At 40.8% G+C, this 21,856-nt stretch overlaps 5 protein-coding genes across 5 annotated transcripts; 4 read left to right on the top strand and 1 right to left on the bottom strand.

Moving 5' to 3' along the window:
- Positions 1–17: 17 nt before the first annotated feature.
- Positions 18–4,184, top strand: FG386_001448 (uncharacterized protein; the record flags this gene model as incomplete). Its single annotated transcript, XM_067340841.1, has 1 exon — positions 18–4,184. The coding sequence occupies one exon, from the start codon at positions 18–20 to the stop codon at positions 4,182–4,184; it is 4,167 nt and encodes a 1,388-aa protein (XP_067196759.1).
- Positions 4,185–5,900: 1,716 nt separating this feature from the next.
- On the top strand, positions 5,901–10,496 carry FG386_001447 (ATP-binding cassette; the record flags this gene model as incomplete). Its single annotated transcript, XM_067340840.1, has 1 exon — positions 5,901–10,496. The coding sequence occupies one exon, from the start codon at positions 5,901–5,903 to the stop codon at positions 10,494–10,496; it is 4,596 nt and encodes a 1,531-aa protein (XP_067196758.1).
- Positions 10,497–10,617: 121 nt separating this feature from the next.
- On the bottom strand, positions 10,618–13,071 carry FG386_001446 (uncharacterized protein; the record flags this gene model as incomplete). The annotated part of the gene is made up of 1 exon (XM_067340839.1): positions 10,618–13,071. One exon carries the CDS (start codon positions 13,069–13,071, stop codon positions 10,618–10,620), a length of 2,454 nt encoding a protein of 817 aa, XP_067196757.1.
- A 1,429-nt stretch (positions 13,072–14,500) lies between these two features.
- FG386_001445 (uncharacterized protein) lies at positions 14,501–19,408 on the top strand (the record flags this gene model as incomplete). The annotated part of the gene is made up of 1 exon (XM_067340838.1): positions 14,501–19,408. One exon carries the CDS (start codon positions 14,501–14,503, stop codon positions 19,406–19,408), a length of 4,908 nt encoding a protein of 1,635 aa, XP_067196756.1.
- Positions 19,409–20,462: 1,054 nt separating this feature from the next.
- On the top strand, positions 20,463–21,668 carry FG386_001444 (UBP1 interacting protein 2a; the record flags this gene model as incomplete). Its single annotated transcript, XM_067340837.1, has 1 exon — positions 20,463–21,668. One exon carries the CDS (start codon positions 20,463–20,465, stop codon positions 21,666–21,668), a length of 1,206 nt encoding a protein of 401 aa, XP_067196755.1.
- Positions 21,669–21,856: the final 188 nt, after the last annotated feature.

Genomic DNA, 21,856 nt, shown 5'->3' with positions numbered 1-21,856 from the left:
CCATATATTCATATATAATGCCACATGGAAACTGTTTGGGAGGGAATCGAGGCTACGAGCCGTTGTCAAATCAGATGGAGGAGAAAATGGAAGCCGAACCGGGCGTTAAGATGAAACTTGGAGAGATAACTTTGGAGGAGAGTGCGGGATTGTTCTCAAGATGGACATTTTCGTGGTTCACTCAGAAACTAGAGGATGCTTGTGACCACATACTTGACTTGGATGAGTACTATCAATTGCCCATGAGCAGTTCCCCAGAACTTTTAGTTCCTTTTTTTGAAGAGGCATGGAGAAAGGAGTTGGGGGAAAAAAGAACAACTATTACTCTAGGCTGGAAAAACAACTTGCTTGACCTGTATAGCAATGTTAAACACGCCAATAGAAGTAGCCCATCATTAGTCAAGGTACTGTATCATTGCTTTAAGAAAGAATTCTATCTGGCTCTTTTGTTTGTGGTAGCCTCAAATATACTTGTAACCGTGCAAATAGTATTAATGAGGACACTCCTGACTCAAATACAGTCTATGAACGACTACTTTGATGGTCTTGATGGTAAAAATGAGATCGAGGAGGTAGTCCCTGCATGGGCCCTGCTAATAGGAGTGGCACCTCAAAGATTCAACAGGAAAGTGGCGAAAAAAGGAATGTCTATAATAATGGCTATGACAATAATAGGCATACTTTACCCAGTTTTTAGGCAACAAGAAACCAGATTGGTAACGAAGATTGGTAGGAATATAAGGTCCCTAATGACAGGAGTGGTTTATAGGAAAATACTGGGGATGAGTTCAAATATGTTCAAGAATGGCTCGAATAACAATAGCAGCTGCGTGGATCACGATGATAAAATCAAAAGGACGCGTCTTTCAATCTCTTCTTTGCTTTCAGAAAAAGCTGCAAACGACACAAGTGGATTGTTTGGAAGTGTGGTTAATTTGCTAAGTAATGATGTTTCCAGATTTAGCAGATTCCATAACTCCCACGAATTTTATTCTGGAATTGTTTCTATCGTGTTTGCTGTTTTTTCGCTGTATTTCGTAATCGGTATCCCTGGTTTGGCAGGAATGTTAGTAATGGGAGTGCACATATTGTTGAGTGTTGTCTCTTTAAACTACAGAGCCTATGAAAGAGAGGCGTTTTCAGAAATAAGAGACAAAAGAATACTGCTCACCTCGGAGTATTTGAATTGTATTAAAATAATCAAATCATACTCATGGGAAAAGAGTTTTGTCAAGGAAATAAGCAAATACAGAATGTATGAGATGTCCAGTTTGTTGCTTCAGGGAATTTACTGGTCCTTGTCCACCTTCTGTCACGCTGTCGTTTTGCATTCAACGTTAATAACTATATTAACATTAAATTACATGGGAAAGAAGATAGATCCCGCAAATATCTTCTTTGCTCTTGTGTTCTATGACGCAGTTAGCGAGGTCTTGATTTCATTCCCGAAGTCGTATGCTCAATTTAGGGATCTCCTTTTGTCTTGTGAAAGAATCAAAGAATTTTTGTTGCTTAGGAACAGGGACGTTGCAGACATAAAAGACCTGTACAATAACTTATTTCATTCCTTCAATAAAAGCGAGATAAACGATTATCCCGGCTTGGTGAGTTACAATAATGTCGAACTTAGATGGCAAGACGGTCACTTGCTTTTAAATAATTTGAACTTTAAGGTCAAATCCGGTGAGTTAATGGGGATAATAGGTCCTGTTGGTTGCGGAAAAAGTGGGCTTTTACTTTCAATTATAAATCAAATAACACCCTCAAAAGGCTCCGTTGGAATAAAGGGCACTCCTGCTTATGTACCTCAATTGGCTTGGATATTCACAGGCACAATTAGAGACAACATTACTTTTGGATCTGAATTCAGTCAGAAATGGTATGACCAGGTTGTACTTGCCTGTTCTCTATCTGAGGACTTTAAACTGTTTCCAAATGGCGATCAGACAATAGTTGGAGGAGAGGAGAACAATTTGTCCGGCGGACAAAAGCAAAGAATTAGCCTAGCTAGAGCAGTATACAAAAACTCTCAAATATACGTGCTTGACGATTGTCTTAGTGCAGTAGACAGCCATGTTTCTCATCAAATATTTAAGAATTGCATTAATGGACTTTTAAAGAGCAAGTGCGTCATTTTAGCCACTCACCTTTTAGATATTGTTCCTTACATGAACCACGTTTTACTTTTAGACGTTTCGAAAAAGAGTCCCACCTACTCCGGTGATCCTAGAGGCCTTATAGGAATACCAGAATTTAGACAAATTTTCGAGGACATTAAACTAAACGACATAAAAAATACTAATACAAGCATAAACGGTAACGAAAATAACTCTAAAGACACTAACAACAATATAGAGACGTATTTCAGTGAAAGAAGTCACTCAAAAAAAGTTACAGAAAACAAGCACACTAGTTTAGAGGAAGACATTGAAGGTGTTGTCACATTTAAGACCTATTTAAAATATGTACTTTCTTATAATAAATCCTGTCTCATTGGGATAATCACATTCGTATTACTAAGTTCACTTTTAAACGTATTGAGCAGCTTCTACATAGGATACTGGACCGAGCACTTTTATGAGCTGGAATGGGGATTTTACTTCGGGTTACTTGCCTTGCTCTCCATAGTGTTTCCGCTAGTTGTGATGATTACTACCGGACTGTTCAAAATAGGCGGATTAAATGTGTCGAGAATATATCACGGTAAACTTTCAAATCACATTGAAAATGCTCCTTTACAATTCTTTGAACACACTCCAATAGGGCGCATACTTAATAGATTCACATCAGATCTTGTTAATGTAGACGAGTTGCTGCCTACTGATTTTAACAACGCGACAATTGCCATGACTACCTGTGGTATTATATTAATTTCAACAGGACTTGTGACTCCGCAGTTTTTCATTTGTCTCCCAATACTATTTTACGCATTTTACCGTACAGTTAAAAAGTACCCACCAATACTTCGTCAAAGTGAAAGAAGATCAGCAGCACTATCTGCACCAATAACTTCTCATACCATTGAAACAATTATGGGACTAACCACAATACATGCGTTTAATACCGAGGACATGTTAACTAAGAAACTTGACTATTCCGCTTTTCTACTTAACAACGTAAGATACCATGTTGATACGGCTTACAGTTGGTTAAACTTGCGTTTGGAGGTTATTGCTTGCATTACGCTTTTTTTTTCCGGCACATTTGGTCTACTTTTATCCTGTTGTAACAAAAATTATGCTGGTATTTTTGGAACAATATTGTCTTTTGCAGTTACCTTGCCTGGATGGTTGAGATACACCGTTTTTACTTTGGGCGACTTCGAGGCTGACATGGTTGGTTTCGAGAGGATAAGAAACTACACAGATTCCGAGTTGACAGAAGTTTCTATTATCAATAAAGAGAGGGGTTTTGACCACAATTTCAACGAATTACTTGGTTCTAATTGGCCTGAAAAAGGCAGAATTGAGTTCAAAGACGTTTTCTTAGGTTTTGATTTTAACTCAACGAATTTCATACTCAATAATATCAGCTTTAGCATTAATTCAGGAGAAAGGATTGGAATCGTTGGGAGAACAGGAGCTGGGAAGAGTAGCTTATTTACCGTGTTGTTAAGATTGTACAACCCTTCTAGCGGCAGCATATTCATTGATGGTGTTGATGCTGCTTCGATTCCAGTGCGTGAACTCAGGAGTCGTATTTCCATTGTCCCTCAAGATCCCATTATTTTCACAGGAAGCGTTCGCTTTAACCTAGACCCAAATAACCAATTTACTGATGACGAGTTGTACAATGTGCTCAAAAGAGTTCATATTTATGATTATGTTATGGCTCTTCCAGACAAACTCAACCATTTATTTTTACCAGGGGGTGGCACTCTCAGTGTTGGAATAAAACAGCTATTTTGTTTGGCGAGAGCTGTTTTGAGGAAATCAAAAATACTGCTTTTGGACGAAGCAACTTCGTTTGTTGACTTATATACCGATTCTTTAATTCAAAAAACCATTTCAAGTGAATTTAAAGATTCGACCACAATTACTATTGCTCATAGGATTAAAACTGTATTGAACTACGATAAAATAATGGTTCTCGACTATGGAAAAATTATTGAATTCGATTCCCCCGAAAAACTGCTGAATAATTCAAATAGCAAATTTAAGCTTTTTGCTTGCTCGTCACAATAAAACCAATCATTATATATATTTTTACCCAATTTCTTATTTTCACTATTGATAACTTATTCAACAGTATATAAATACTGATGTTTATAGGAGTAATTATTTTCAACTCTCGTTAATCTTGTCAGAATACAACTTCTTTTGTCTTATTTTCCAGAACTCTGAGTCCTTGCTTTGACTATACACGTAACAAAACTTGCGAGAGGAGCGTGGTAGGACGAGGATTCTAATTATTGTAAGAAATGTGATTTTGTAACTGCGTTTTTTTGAGCCTCCTTCCTGATGTGATCGTTTTTAATTATTCTCATCACCAGTTTTAATGCGTTTATCCAAGTACAAGCAGTACATTATTCGTTCTGAAATACACACATTTTTTAAACCATGAAAAAAATAAATTAAATGCGCAACTGTATGCATATCAATCTTTACCCACTAAATTATTCTCCAATGGAGGTTTTGATTAAAGGCCTCCCTCTGTCTTTGAAGACTTTGTTGTTACTCTAGTATTTGGAGGCGTTTCTGGAAACACGGTTTCTACTGAAGACACATAACCAATTGAACAGGTTTTATTTTTAACGCCTTTAGTGTCAGGAACTCCTGAGCACTTTGAACAAATAACAGAATATATTTTGCCTATTTTCGCCACCTTTAATATAAGTAAGACTAAAATTAACCTATAGAAATACCAATTTGATAATGAAATCGCGAATGTTCTTTATTATCATTATTTCAAAATTTAAAAACAAATTGCGTTCACCAACATATAAATATATACTACTTTTCTTTTGTTTAGAAATTCCCCACACTTTTAGACTTTCTGATTCTATTGTGCATGTACATGCGCATGTGGAATTACATGCATTACTATTTGCATTTGCTGTGTCTGTTCTTTGTCTGCCATGTATACATTTTTCATGTTCGCCAATTAACTCCACTTTTGAGTTGAAACGATTTATCATGCTGAAATTTGCATTTTTGTGTCAAAATAAGAAAACACAACAAAGCCTGATAGCAGCAATCTAAAAGTTTCATTAATAGTTTTTTCTTAAAATATGAACGAGCATCCAAAAGAGCATGCGTACTTTTTCTACTCGCTTACCATAGCCTTTGTATTATTCTGAATCTATGTAAAAATAAGTTGCATGTACTTTATGTATGTATTTGATAACGCCTTTTATTCTTTCACTTCTCTTTTCATATTATGTTATATATAAATCCGATCGCACAACATATTTTTCAAGTCCTTATTATTGCTATTTATGGGGATCACAAAAATTTTGTTTTGCAAAACCGGTACCGGCTATTTTATACATTTATTCAGGAAGAAATAAATAGATTTTCGTACAAAATATTGAATACATTGTGATGTATTTACAAGATAGGATACTTTTCTAAGAAAAATAAACGATAATGCAAGCAAGAAAAGAATCAAGGGCGCAATTGCCAGATCGAATAAGCAGCTTTACCATGATTTAATGTCAAAAATACAATCACAGATTTTGTTGAATCTACAACCATGCAAGAATGGGGGGGGGGGGGGGGGGAGAGATACGTTTATGTTAGACGTAAAAAACATCAAGTAAAAACATGGAAGTTTTTTTTCTTATTATTATAAACATGGCGGAAATAGCAGAAACAAAGTAGGGACTGGGCCGCCAGGTTACTAATGAGCAATAATAGGTTAATGGACATCCAGACTACTTATGGAATTAAGTAATTATAATGGAGAACAATGGAACTGATTGTCGTAATAAAGAAAAGTGTCTGGAAGGCAGCCATGACTGTTCACATATTTCTACAGTAACTGATGACAAAATGGTCAAAGATAGTAACTATGATTTTAAAGTGAATATAAAACAAAGTTTCAGTCCAAAAGTGAATTGTAATCAAATGAGTGCCAAAAAAGAGCTGAACATAACCTGGTTATCGAGATTGACATTCTCCTGGCTCACACCTGTAATGGATAAGGCATATAGCTCCTGTCTTCAAATAAGAGATTTTTACGAGCTTCCGGAATTTGATACTCCAAGATATAAACTTAAGGACTTTACACACTACTGGGACGAGGAAATGAATAACTGTAAGGTTAACGATTGTAACTACGATGAAATATCGAAGAACAATACAGACAGCTCTGAAGATAAAGATGGTGAACACCCATTTAAAAGGGTGAAAACATATAGCAGTTATAACAGCAGCGAAAACGACCAATTATTACGGTCTGAAACAAAAGACAAACAGCAGAAACAAGTATTTCTAAATACAAAAGAAATGGACAAAGTTTACATTAAAGAGAAATCGTCACTTAAAAACTATCCTTCACTGGTAAAGGTTCTTTTTTATACATTTAAGTGGCACTTCCTAAGCATCTTTGGTTTGGTTGTGCTTGCTGACTCCTGCGTTTTGGCTCAATCAATAGTGTTTAGAAAGCTATTGTTGTGTATGCAGGGAGTAGCAACAGGCGGCCCGCCAACCCTTAATGGTCCGACAAACAGCATACTTAAAGATGGAATGTGTTTCGTACTGCTGCTAACCTCCCTGACAATAATATCCCCAGTTCTTAAGCAGCAGGAGCACAGGTTAGTAAACGACCTTGGCAGATATTTGAGAAGCCTTATGTCGGGAGTTTTGTACAGAAAACTAATGAAGATGGGTTCGATAGGTTTTAATGGGGGGATATCGTTTGAAAATTTGTTGTCTTCACAATCCAATAAAGGTTCTAAAACGTTCCCAGAAGGGACGAGTTTTGTAAATTTGATCGGAAATGACGTCTGTAGATTTAATAGACTCATTACCGCCCATTTATTTTACTCCGGCACGTTTTTGCTAGCAGCCTCGACTATATGTTTATGTTCTCAGCTGGGCTTTTCTGCGCTGTTTGGAGTTTTGGTTGTCATATTAAACGTCATTTTCAGCGTTTCCGCTCTATATTCTAGAGCACTGGAAAGACGGCCGTATCTATCTCTACAAGACCAAAGAATAAAGTACGCAAACGAATACATTTCAAACATAAAGATAATTAAATCATACGCGTGGGAAGAGTGTTTCACGAAAAGGATATCTGACTGCAGAGATGGGGAACTAGTTAGTTTGCTTAAACAGGGAACGTACAGAGCTCTTTCTATGGGTATATACAGCACCACCATGCAGGCCACACTGGTGACATGCATTTTCCATGCGTTGGCGGGACACCCGCTGGACCCTGCGACTGTCTTTTTTGCGGAAGGACTCTTCGAAACTTTGAGCTTCGCCCTCTCCTCACTCCCCTTTTCCTACGCCTCCTTTCACGACATACTCCTTTCTTGCACGCGAATCAGAGATTTTTTGATAGTTTCGGAGAAGACGTCCTCTCCAGCAGTAAGGGACGCTCCGAATTCCAAAAAAACAGACAGTCCTGAGTTCGCAAAAATGCTGCCTTCACAGTTTGTGTGTCCCACAATTTCCTCACGCGTGTCTGTATCCTTTGAGGATGTGCACCTGTATTGGCCAGACGGCCACTTAATGCTTAAGGACGTATCCTTTAAGGCTGCGCCCGGGGAAATAATAGCAATTGTTGGCCCAATAGGCAGCGGGAAGACGGGTTTACTTTCGGCTATTATAGGCGAGATCGCACCCTATAAGGGAAAAATACTCAAAAACGGAAGACTGGCCTACGTGGCTCAGGTGCCGTGGGTACAGACTGGAACGATTAAAGACAATATACTCTTTGGTTCAGCCTTCGACCCCATTTGGTACGACGCTGTTGTAAAGGCCTGTGCATTATGGATGGACTTTCAAATACTTCCTGAAGGAGATAGAACGCTTGTTGGAGAAAAGGGCTTGAACCTTTCTGGCGGTCAGCGTCAGAGAATAAGTTTGGCGAGAGCAGTTTACCAAAAAGCGGATATTTACGTGCTAGACGACTGCTTAAGTGCAGTCGACAGTCACGTATCTGCACACATTTTCAGAAACTGCATCAGTGGCATCCTTTCAAACAAGTGCGTCATTCTAGTCACTCATAAACTCGAGATTATTCCTAATGTTGATCAAATCATTTTGTTTGACCCCACAAAACGTCGCCAGGTTTACGCTGGCTCCCCCATTGAAGTTCCGGCTCCAGTTCTTAAGAAACTTGCTTCGGAACTCCTTTCGGCCGAAGAAACAGAGAGCGAAACGGCCAGCCGTTTCTCCTTGTGCACCCACGACCTCCGAATGTTTGACCAGTGTCACACCTTCGACAGCGAACCCTTGAGAGGGTTTCCCTCGACCTTACCCAGTGCCTCTGAGGACAACTCCCATTTTGACCAAAAGGAACAAACGCAGGTCCCACAAAAAACGACCCGCACGGGAGTTGTCGACGACGTTGTCGCGGTTGATATTTTTGACGCCTTGGTCACCTCGACCCCGGGAAGGAACGACAGACCCTCTGCAAGCTTTGGAAAAGGCAGGACTGCATCTATTCGTATGAGTGGAGAAGAGCTGAGATACCACTATAGAAAGGATGGGGACGAGAAACGCAAAGAAAGCGGATCTCTGTTCAGCGAGGCCTCCGTTGACGGGAAATCCTGCGAAAAGATATGTATCAGCGTCCCAGAAGAGTTTACTGAGCTAAGCAGCGTATCGAAAAAGATATACAAGGCCTACTTTAAGGAGTGGGGGGTGACCAACATGTTTGGGGTTTTGCTATGCAATGTGGCGGCGGGACTTGTCTTCTCCAGAAACATGTTCTGGCTGGCCAAATGGCGCGGCCCCACAGATTCCAAGGCTGACTGGGCGCGCCCCGTGGTGCTTTACGCCCTCCTCACTGCTCTATACGCACTGCTACATATTTCTTCTTCACTGCTGGTCAGAAACGGAGGCTTAAATGCCTCTCGTGTGTTTCACAACAAGTTACTTTGGAGATTGCGATACACGAGTCTCTCTTTTTTCGAGGTCACTCCCGTTGGAAAGATTTTGACTCGCTTTACTGCGGACCTGTCCAACCTGGACGATGCCCTCCCAAGGAATATTGGGGATTTGCTGATTGCTGTAGCCAAAATATTGGTCATCACAATCTCGGTTTCAAGAGTCATTCCTGCATTTTTGCTCTGCGTCCCGCCTTTGGCATACTTGTTTTACCAAGTGTCTAAGAAATACGCACCAATGTTGAGGCAGTGCGAAAGACTGTCGGTGGTTTACCAGGCCCCGATCTTGTCTCACGTCGTTGATACTGTAGACGGACTTTCGACTATAAGGGCCTTTCACGCCCAGGAGCGTTTTATAAGGCGCATGGATGACGCCGTCAGGGCAGACAGCCGTATAAGATACCATGTTGAGAATGCGTACCGCTGGTTATTTATTCGTCTAGAGATGATGGGTTGCGTTGCGGTTTTTATAACAGGCACCCTTGGTGTCATATCAGTATCAAAGGATCCATCTACTGCAGGAACCTTTGGCGCCGCAATGACATTTGCCTTGTCGGTCTCAAGTTGTCTTAACTTTGGAACCCGTGTCTTGGGAGAGATAGAGGGGGTAATGGTTGGCTTGGAGAGAATAAAAGAGTACTCAGAAACGACTCCGCTAGAGCCTAAACCGGTTATAGAGTCGTGCAGACCTCCCCTTGACTGGCCAGATAGGGGGGAGATTGAGATTATAGATTTGAGACTGCGTTACAAGCCTGAACTTCCACCGGTGCTTGATGGAATTAAATGTTGCATAAAGGCCGGTGAGAAGATAGGAATTGTAGGACGCACGGGAGCAGGCAAAAGCAGCATATTCTCTCTTATTCTCAGATTGATTGATCCGGAGAACGGATTAGTTAAAATAGACGGACTTGACATATCATCAATCGGTACCTTTGACCTGAGAACAAGGGTCTCTATTATTCCGCAAGAACCAATAATATTCTCAGGCACAATCAGGTTTAATCTGGATCCTCTAGAACAGCACACAGACGAGGAAATACAACAGGTTTTGCAAAAGTCACATTTATATAACATTGTTAAAAACCTTCCCAATGGACTGCAAACTAAACTAGATTCAGGTGCTCAAGTTTTAAGTGTAGGTCAGAAACAGCTCCTCTGTCTCGCTAGGGCGCTACTAAGATCAAGCAAGGTTGTTCTTCTGGACGAGGCTACTTCCTCCATTGACCCCCATACTGACATGCTTGTTCAGAAAACAATCCGCCTTGAATTCGCCTCCTGCACAGTTTTAGCGGTTGCTCATCGCATCCAAACAGTTTTAGACTACGACAAAATACTCGTCCTTGACTCCGGTCACATTGCTGAATTTGACCGTCCAGATATCCTGTTGGCATCACCTCACAGTCTATTTTACTCGCTGGTCCACGGAAGTCGCTAATCCCTTTACCACTTCTGCTATCACAGTCTACGTTCCCATTCTTACTGCGTAACTTTACCCTGAACAAATTGCGTTCGCAACCATCTAATTTAGTGACTAACTCTCCTTCCCGCCTTTTTGTTTACAAGGAATTAGCAAAGCCCTCACAAAATTGCTGTATCAAGGCTGCAACTGTGGCACCATATGGAGTGTTGCTCGGCGCATTTTTGAGGTATAATACCAATTTTATCTTCGTTGATACCCCTCCACCTGGAATTCCCGAACTATCTACCATGATTTCTTTCTCAACTTCCAAAGTGCTTTCGTCGCTAGATAACCTGTAACCAGAAGCATAATTGTATATGTTTGCAAACAAGTTGTAACAGGCTCTTTCCAAGGCTTCACTGGAGCCTGGAGCCAAGAATGAAACCGGTCTGGCAGCGGGAACTCCCCGTATTTTGTCAGAACCCAAGCCGAACGTTGAGTAAGTATACAACTTGCCCCACACTGTGTCAGAGTGCGATACGGTTGCTGCCGTGACTCCAACTCTAATAAACGACTTCTCCAAAATTGACGTTGGAAATCCAAAAGGCGGTCTTTTTCCAGTGTACTTGTACTGAGATCCGAACGGCTGTGGTGATGGAACTGGCAAAGGATGGGGAGGTGAAGGCATTGGTAGTGGCATTGGTGGCGGCACTGGTGGTGGCATCGGCTGTGGCATTGGTGGTGGAATTGGTAGAGGATAGGGAGGTGGTGAAGGTAGAGGATGAGGAGGTCCTGTTGGAACGTGAGGCACTACGGGTACTTTTGTTGAAACAGTAAATGAACTCATTGCCTGATAGCAAAAGTTTCTCGCAAGTCTTTCAAATGTATACCCGGGATAGTTGCCCAAGTCTAATATTGGGAATTCAAGATTTACCTTGCCCAAAGGAGGTCCCCACTCGATGAGGAGTTTCAAATGCCGGTCCTTCATTGCTCCTTCGAATGCAGGCTGGTATGATCCCGAGAAGCCATATTTAATTTGAACGACTTCACTCTTTTCACTCATCTTCGAGCAATCAGTTAAAAACTTGGTGCAAATATCCACCTTGTTTTCAAAGGTCGCTTGTCCGCTGCTATCCAATGTGAGAGTAAAATCTTCTTTTTTGAGGAATGATGGTGGCTGAACTGGAATACCTTTGAATGGAGAATCAAAGGTAGTACTTTTTTGTTGAATATGTGCATATATCTCTTCGAGCAATTTTTGTTTAGCCTTACCCTTCTCACCCCCGCTGGGTTTCTTATAAACACTTCTGCAAAACTTAGCCACAGCCTCAGTTACATTCTCCTCATTTCCTTGACCCTTGGATTGAACTCCAACGCTGTAATCGCTTTTAAGTCCGCTACAACCAATGTAGGACCCAGAAAACAAAGCCCTAGTTGTGTACTTTGTCGCAGCTATGTGTTTTTGCTCCCTATGAGTTGCTAATTTTACTAATTGCATAATGGCCCTGTTGCATGCCTCCATTAACGCTAAATTACTTGTGTCTGTTACTTCAAAGAAGATTGGAGGTTCAATTGGTAAGTTTTGCACACTCACACTTGACAAAGAGGCACGTTGAAGCTTAATCCATTCGCTTTGCTTCTCAGATGTAACCTGTTCACTATACGAAGAGTCGCAAAACTTCTTTATTGCATCCTTAATACTCATTTGATCGTCACTAGAAACATTAATTACAAGTTCTTCCTTCAATTGTGCTTTGCTCTCAGTCAAACTCGTTACAGTATACACTAATTTTCCTCCCGAATATCTTCTTTCTCCTGTTTTTTCGCAGTTCTCCACTATTGTCCTCAAGGCTTTGATGCAATTCACTTTCTTCTCCTCGTTGTTCCTCCCAACCGTATATAGAGGATGGGGAACTGTCGGAATTCTTGAAACATACTTACTTGCTGCACCCATGAAAGCACTAGCGACCAATTTCTTCCACTCTTCGAAATGAGGAGATAGGACACCTGATGGGGGAGACGTCGGGATTGGAGGCAAAGTTGGTCCTGTTGGGACTTGTACTCCCGGAGAGGGATAATGTGGTTGCACTTGATACGGAACAGATGGGTAAGGCGGTGTGTGTGGCAGTGGATGAACAGGAGGGTACGGCGGCTGACCCACTCCAGGAACTGGTGAGTGTCTTGGTCCTCCTATTCTGTGCTCCAACTTTTTGGCCATCAGCTGACAAAATCTCTGTAAATTCTTTCTTATCTCACTCTTTGAAACCGATTTTGATCCACCGACCAACTTGATACTCGACCCTCCAGACTCAAAAAAAGTGTGGGTTGCATGATGTGATGGATGAGGGCACTCATTCACCACCTTATTCAAGAATGAAAGGCAAATGTCATAAATCTCATTTTTGTCCCTCGCTTCCCTAAGTACTATCTCTGGTGGTCTGCCAAAAACATCAATAATAAACCTTTTGCATTCCGGACTGCCATTCGCACCTGTCTCGAAAGACATTCCATACCATATTTCTTCCTTTGTGATGGCACCAACTCCACACAAAAATATCGAACAAAGAATGCTACCCACAAAAAGAATAGTTCCCACTCTTATTGTTGTCATTCTTTATTTTTCACTGTGCGTTAAACACTCACTTATTTACTACAACAGCTCGTAATGCAATGTGTCGCTTCCTGCCCTCTCAGTTTTCCTTTTTTCACCTCTACTGGCCTCAATCCAAGATTCCTTTTGAGGGTAATTGAGAAAAGACAAACAATAACTAATCCCAAGCTTGCACAAAAAGATCACCTAAAAAACCAATTTTAAGATCCCTTGGCGGTACGCCCACTTAATTTTCACTCAAGTCATAGTACTCGAAAAACACATAAGAAAAAACAGAAATTGGTCCAGGACCAGACTGCAACTGTACTCTTAAAGATTGTTGTTGTTTTTTATGTTCACTCTGATCCCGTTTTGTTCCTTCCCGTGAAAGAAAAAGTGCAAAATAGATACCCCGTTTATTTATATACAATTGAATAACCGCTCAATTATTACCATTTGAGACGCGGGTGATTGGGAAAGGCACTACCGGTCCTATTTTTAAAGATTATTTGAAAACCCCCGATGTTGTTTCAAAACACACAAGTACTGAGCTAGTGCTCCCGTGTAGTTCGCGGTAGTCCACAGGACGGAGCTTTTTGTTCGTTTCTGTCAGTGTTCAGTGGCGCAGTTTCCAAATGGAACGGCCTCTCTCTTCAGTATCCCCCTCGCATCTGATTTTTCTAAGCTAGTGCTACTGCCTTTTTCCGGAAATAGCCTGCAATAACTGCATTCGAACGCCGAATTTTGTCCATTCACAACGCCACCCCCTCCCCTCTCCGACTGGAAACTGCGTGCGGGGAGGTACTGCCAAACTGGCCATGCCCCCAAGGTCTTCTAGAAGCAACACTAGTTTGGAAACGATAGAAACGTCTAGGTTTGAACCGGAAATCGCTTCTGCGGCCAACATAAGAAGGACTACTAGGGCCTAAGCAAAGGGAGCAGCAACCAAGAGGAAACGTAGTTTGAGGAGCGTAACGAAGAAAACTGCGCATTGCACTCAGCCGTTTGTGAATGACTCCGAGTCTTCTGGCTTTTGTTTGCGCGGCATGTTGGCTTAAATTGCGCACTAAACATAACATTTTGCATTTACAACACGAATGCATGCAAAGCAACCACATACAATTATACGCAGTAAAAATGCATGCAAATAAAATTCCCCACTTAAGCTGCACACTCAAAATCTAATTATTCAAATCACTAAAACAATTAAGGGGTGCATCAAAACCCCCAACATTTTCCTGAAGTTTCTAAAAATGTGGAGCAGCGTCGGTTGGTCTTTTTGTATACACAACCTGGAAAACAATGTGCGAAATGGCGGGTAAAGTCCGCGATCTCAAATTTAATTTTCCTTTTTCTGTATGGCACGTAAAAGGCATGTTATATAAAATATAATGGAAAAAAGAAAATCTGTTTATGCTGATTGGCCAAGAACGTGAAAGCACAGATTCAAATGAGCATAAATCGCGAAGTGATTTTTATTTATTCAATATTGGGTATAATTTTTGGTTTAGTTGGAAATGGATCTATAACTTGTACTATTGTGAATGAAATAAAGTCAAGTCCACTGTACAACTCGAGACCGGGCGTTTCCGGAGGAAGGACGAACGGTTTGAGGGACGACAAGAGCAACAGGTCAAAACCTGCTAATTCGCTGCCAAGTTCAATAACGATACACGAGGAGAGGAAAGAGAGCAATGGTGACAATTCTAGAGGCATAAATTTGGGGGATGAGGTGGCTGCAGCTCAGTTCAATTCAAAGTTGAGCAGATTATACGTTAAGACTCCGTATTCGGTAAAAAGAAGAATGTTTCCAAAGTCTACATCAAATTATCAAAATCCGGACAAATTTGTTGAGAACGTGTTTAAGTCAAACTCAATGTTCACGATGGAGAATAGGATCGATGAGGAATGTGTAGGCCACATTTTGGAAGCGGAAAAAATGAAGAGTACAAAGTTAATTAGCTTTAAATGTCCGTTGGGAACATCTATAAGTTACGTTAGAGTAGAGTATAAGGAATACAAATACAAACCAAAGAAAAGGAGCATTAGAAACGACCCGGAATTAGAACACACAGAGACAGCAATTACAGGACTGGGATTCGGGTGTGACGACAACAAAAGTTTTATTAATTTGGGGACACTTGCCAGGTTCGGCATGGTATTATCGGTTCCTGAGATGAAAAAAATGTGGATAAACAAAGTGACAGGCTATCTCGTTCAGTCAATAACTGGAAGAGAATATTTGTCAGAGCTGGTTATTTCCGGATCGGATGGAACACTTGGGGTGAACTATAATCACGAGAACAAAAGGGGGGAGGCAGAACACAAATTAGCAACTGCACCAATAAGTCACTTAAACTACGGGGCCACCAAAGAATGGAGCGGAAGTTTTATTACTGGAGGATGTATAGGTTTGAAAATCAACAAAAAAGAGACATTTATAAGCAAAATAGCCATGATTTCCGTTAATGTGGGCCCTATTAACGGGTTTCCACAACAAGTAATTAACTCAAATGAAAATGATTACCATTACTCTAGTATTGGTGTTGAAACCCACAGAGTGTTGGCATTGCCGAAGTTGTGGCCAGAGTGTCAGATGTTATTTGGAAGAGCATCGGGGCGTTTCAAAAGCAATTTCTTTTTGTTTAAGCTTCCGAATAGCGAGCGTGAGTTATTTTTTAACTTTATTGAGGTTAAATACAATTTAAAAAGGGTGCCAATTTCAATTGAATTTAAAGAGCTTGTCTCAAAAGGCTCTTTATTTATTGGAAAAAAGATAAAAACCCCAGAAGATTCTTCAGATTCACCTTCATCAGTAATAACTGTCTCAAGAACCGGTCAGATATCTCAAATTACGATTGGAATCGAAGAAAAAAGCATGAGTAGAATGGATCTGGGATTTGTGTCTTACCTGGAAGTGGTGATTGACAATATTAGCACCATTTTTATCAAAGAAAGAACACCTAGTTTCAAAAGAACTTTTTCCGGAGAAAACTTGAAGTACATATGTGCAGAGATATCTAATGAAGGCAATTTGCTTGGATTTGGTGCTTTTTTCTCCAACAAACTTTATGTGCTTCCGTTTTCACAAGGAGGGGTTCAAACGCACTACTCAGATCTGGAAGGAGTATTTTCTCCTAATTTATATAAGTCACCGGAAAGCGCTGACGTTAATAGTGTCCCACAATACTACTTGAAAAAACACAAAAAAAGAGCGGAGCTGCCTGCTATTGAATTTATAGCAAGTGAAACTATAGACGTGTACCAAGGAGAAAGCATATTGAATTCCGTTTGCGACTTTGGAGCAACGGAAAGCAACAATGAGGAGGTTGATTACTATTTAATAACATGCAAGCCTGGATATTTTTTGAAAAGCTTTAATATGTTTTCGTACACGACTGAAGATATGATAAGGGGACTTGAGATAGGGTGTGGAAATGGGGAAGTTATAATAGGGGAAAGGACACCTTTGAAGCAAGGGGTACGAATAGTGGAGCATGTAAATGAATCAGAAAGTTTGGGGTTTGAAATAGGATTCACTGGTTCAAATTTATCTGAAAACTTTGCCCTTGTGTCTTTAAAAATATTCAGAAACGATAGCGAGAAATTTAATCACAAAACAGTTGACATTAAGGAAAAAAAGGTAATAGTGTCAGACGAAAAAGTGGGTTGGAACTACAAAAAAAACGGATCCTTTAAGGGTATATGTTTCGCACTAGATACAAGCAAGGAAAAAATTAAGTTTAGAGGTATTTCCATCGTGGAGAAACAAGAAAAGGGAAAGGGAATAAGCGATTCTCTGATAAGACCAAATATACTTTATCCACCGGACTACAGAGCATTAGGTTTGGGTTACATTGGTTTTGGTGACGTTTTGTTTGCATCTAGACCTGGAGTAAACGCCCCAGAGGAGTGCAAAAGTCGTTGGATAATCGAAAGAAACATAAAGAAAGGCGAGAAGACAAGTGACATGGGCAACTTCGCTTTTAGTTGTCCAAAAGGACACATAATTACCCACATATATGCGTCTTCAAACAAAAAAACGAAATTGATGGGGATAGTAGGACTGCTGTGCTCAGATGGTTACTCAGGAGCGATTATAGGCACGTCGAAGGATTTAATAGATTTTAAGTATGTAAGTCTGGTTGAGAACTTGTTGAGTTTAAGTCCGCCTTATTTTATAACGTCAGTGAAGTCAGGCATTCCGAAAAATTCAAACGACAAGTTTTTGGCAAAACTTGAGACATACGTTAACTACGCGAACGGTGGCGAAAACGGTTTATTTTACAAGTACATTTCTGAGAATAGAGAATATCAGAGGAAGAAGAGAGTTAAAATGGGCGAAATAAACGGTGGCCCTTTTGACACATTTTGTGCGTTAATACAAACCAAATTAATAAGAGAATCGACAAAATTGAACAAAGAGGGAATATTGAACATTGGTTTCGGTTCGTCGCCAAAACACGAGCAGCTTAAAGGCGGAAATCCGATAAAATCTTTTGGTAAGATCTACGTGAACCAAATGTCATTCCCACAGTGCCAAATGGTAAGAGCTCCGTTGTCTACAGAGACGAGGGAAACATTTGCAGTTTCATGTCCAGATGGGAGCAAGCTCACTAAATTCATTCCGATAAAGAGCAAGATTAACGGTGAATCTAAAATAACGGCCTTCTTAATAATATGTGATTCAAGTGGCGTCGCTTTGGTTGGTTACACGTCTCATGAGCTAGACATAGATTCATTTGACAACGTGCCTAGCGGGATGAAGGTTTATGAAGAGGATTTGTCTGTTGAGCACTTGACAGAAATAAGTGTTTCGTTTGACTTTAAGAGAACCGGTATTCAGGGACTTGATTTGCATATGAATGACGGAAGAGTGAATCGATATCCGGAAGAGTTGAATAAGGAGGAAATAAAGACGCTTTACACCAGGAAATACGTAGGAAATTCGTTGTCCATGATATGCCTTGAATTTGGCGAAACATCTAAAGAAGTAACTGGTTTCGGGGCGTATTTTAAGTCGCAGGGATTGTACTGGGAGTCTGACTATATATTGCCACCAACTCAATTCCCGTTTGACGACGAGAAAAAGGACCATCATTTATACGTCTCTCCGATAACAAGCTCCAGATTTATAAGCCATACCGGAGTGCATTTAATTAAGGACACTAATTCAGTGTGTGGTAATAATTGGGTAGGGGAGTTTAAAAACAAGGATGGGAATTTAAATTTTGGTTTTTCGTGCGGATTACCGTCAGTAATTGGCGAGATGGTGATGTGCTTCTCCGATGACTTAATGGAGGTTGTTGGCGTAGAGGGGAAATGCGATGCAGCTAACACGGAAAAGTCATTTAAAGTGGGGAATTGCGATGGGAAATACAAGGAGGTCGTTGACTTGAAGTCAAACGGGGTTGAAGAAATTGACTTTGGATTTAGCAAAAAATCGAATATTTTCGGCTTCTTTTCCTTCTCAACCACAAGTGGGAGGGTAATTAGCAAATTTAGATCAAAGTTGATGGAATTTGAGGGAACGGGTTCGAGTTTGTATTGGTCTTCTGAGGTAAATGGTGACAAAATGTTGAGCACAATTTGCTTCAACATAGACAGCGAGAGTGGCAGGATAAAGGGACTAGGTGTACCGACTGATAGCAATAGCGTCATACAGGAAAAAATAGAGCCTGTAATGCAAGTAGAAGCCGTGATTGAGGGGACTGAGAGTTTTAGTGGATTTGGAAGACACTACGCCTCTGAGCCAACCGAAAGCAGAACTGTAAGAGGAGTCCCGAGAGTTGATTCAAAGATGGATTTAGAAAATGTAAAGACACTGACATTGAACGAATTATACGGAGGGTTCATATCACATGATAAAAACGTGTTCGTCTCTCATTGCAGAAAAATGGTAGGTATACATAAAGATGACTCAAGGCCAACTTCTATATTCTGTCCAAAGAATCACAGAGTCGCGACAATGATGTTATATCTAAGTTCGCCGTCTCCCAACGGCATTATAGTTGGAATGAAAGTGGCTTGTCACGGACAATTTGAGCACCAAAGGGCAGCATTGGAGGACTCCTGGACGGGGATGTTTCAAGTGGGAACCATCACTAAATACGAATATGTACAGGGGACGGAGCCAACGGTATTTAGGAGTTTGGTTTTCGGTCTCAACGGGGACAACAATATAGTGTACACATTCGCCAGTGACTATTCGGGCAGAAAGTACATAGAATACAGTAACGAAAAAGAGGTTGTAGTGAAAACGACGGAATACAGACAAGAAAGATATAACCATCTCAGAGGCCTTTGTTTTGAAATGGATTCAACCAACATCCACAGAATAGGATTTATAATTGAATAGACGCCTTTTTAATTTAAGCATCTAGGTTAATAGTAATAAGTTTGATTCTAGTCGAAGCTCGCGGTTTTGTTCCATCACTTCTCCAACCCCTCCTATCGCAAACGGCATCCTCGGTGTCACTGGTGTCTGCCACTTGGTGCGTGACTCAAGCACGTCCAAGCTTTTGCTCGCTTTTCTACATTTTCTGCAGGATGTATTCACCCTCGAAGGCGCCTGTCGGTACAGAACAGGAGTGGTGGAGGAGAACTCACATAATCCCACACATGTACGCAGGGAGGACGGAAATCAGCGCACGTTGCGTCCTCGGAACTCCCATGCAAAAGGTGAACACACCTGTGTTCAACTCGGCGTGGTGAACTAAAATACAAGAGAGCAGCGAGGGATGGCAGTGCCGTGTCTGAGGAAAAAACCGTCGGTGCCTGTATGTGGGTTCGTGCGAACAGACAATACACGGGAAAGGCAAATTGGTTTAGTAAATAAATATGTGTATACGCATACGTAATGTTTATATATATATATTACACTACATTACACCAACCTATACATTATATTAATTACGGTATAATACGCACTTTATTATATTACGTAATATACTTATTTATTTTACCCGTACACTCTCTCTGTGTACTTGACCTATTAATTAATATATACAAGTAGCCAGATTTCATAGGGGGGAAATAAATAAATAGTGAAAAACAATAAAAGACACAAACAAAATTGTAGGGGCACAATAAAAATAACATATATATTTATTATTATCTACCGATTTTAATAAATTCATGCAAATAATCCTCGCAAAGGGGTAAATTATTAGGGGCCAAACAACTTGGCGCCTAAGCGAATGTAACAAATAAACAGATAATACACATTTCAAACGAAACCGATATTTGGTACAAGTAATAGCAACAAAAGGTGGAGCCAAGGCTAAAGGGAAAAAGCAGGACTAGTCTTCCTTTTTTCTTTGGTGTTGCAGTGATAGAAAAGTCACAGGAGAGCTGTGAATCAAATGTGTAACTAATTCGGAGATAGGAGGAAGTAGAGATATTTAGAAGAGATGAAGAAATTGGACGAGAAAAAGAACTCGAGAGAGAATGCAGGCACGACCCAGAGAGGTGTTGACATGAAAAAGCCGTCGATGAACACGATCGAGTTTTTGACGGGGGATAAGGACTTTGAGGACGATGAGATAATCGAGTACAGAAATGTGGTTTCCCTCTTGTCAAAGGAGCAACTGGTTGACATACTGAGCAAGTCAGCGTATGTCTTCAGGGACATAGGAAGCGCCTGCAAGCTAATAGTTGAGAGGAGTCCGGTGAGCAGAAGGGTGATGGTGCGGAATATATCGTTTCAGACAACGGATAGGGTCTTTTTGAGTCTGTTTGAGAAGTTTGGTGAGATAGAGGACTCAACTATAATAAGGGAAAAGAACGGAAGGTCGAGGGGATACGGCTTCGTCACATACAAGAGCAGCGACTCTATAAAGAAGTTATTCAATGAGAATTTGGTGCTGAACGGAAGACAGTTGTTGGTGAAACTGGCGGCGGATCCGTTCTCGGAGTTCACCTCAGGTCCGATGGACTGTTCGAAAATGATGGATTCGAACTGCCACATTTCCTCTAATATATTCAAGAAGAAGTTGTTCATTAGGAATTTGTCTGAGAACACGACTAGCGAAAGCCTGAGGAGGGCGTTTTCGGAGTTCGAGGACATCGAAGAGTGCTTTGTTATGCGGGATCACCATACAGGCAAATCAAGGAGATATGGTTTCATAACGTTTAACAACCTCAGTGACATGATGAAGGTGCTTCAGCACCCGGAGAGAATAGTGGATGGCAAGGTGACGTTTGTCTCTTTGGCACTCAAACAAAAGGACAATTCAAACAATAACGCTTCTAACAAGAGGTCCGAAATAGGATCAAATGGGTATCACAGCGGCAGTAACTATCCGTCTTTTCCAACTCCACATGGTTATTTCGTTGACTATTATAACTCCATCTCCCAAGTCCAGCCGCCCGAAGTTCAGAACGCAAACGTCAATTCTGATAACATCAGAAATCAACACCAACATCAGGTCGAGGTTTATCCGTACGTTAACCAGTGCTACTATTCTCCAAATACCTGTTTCGCTCCGTATTTGGTTCCGTACGCCGCCACCAACCCTCCGTATGGAATTTACTCAAGTGCTACTGCTGCTGCTCTTTACTCGTCATCGATGCTTGGTAACAGTCAGGAAGAAATTAGCATGAAGAGAGACAGATAAAGTGGACAGGGTCTGCCGTTACTCTCAGGGAACCGGCTTGAAACAGCCGGACGCGTTAGAGAAGAGAGAATCGCATTTATGGTAAGGTAGGGAAGAAACAACGGATAAGCCGTTGTTCTTTTAAACGTAGACGTTAATTGGCAATAGTGATGATTATCTTATTGTAGCAGCTAACTGCGCCTAACGTT

The sequence above is a fragment of the Cryptosporidium ryanae genome (assembly GCF_009792415.1).
Source record: "Cryptosporidium ryanae isolate 45019 chromosome Unknown contig_24, whole genome shotgun sequence".
Lineage (NCBI taxonomy): Eukaryota > Apicomplexa > Conoidasida > Eucoccidiorida > Cryptosporidiidae > Cryptosporidium > Cryptosporidium ryanae.
Note: the sequence above shows the minus strand (reverse complement) of the source record. Positions and strands in the feature narration are given on the sequence as shown.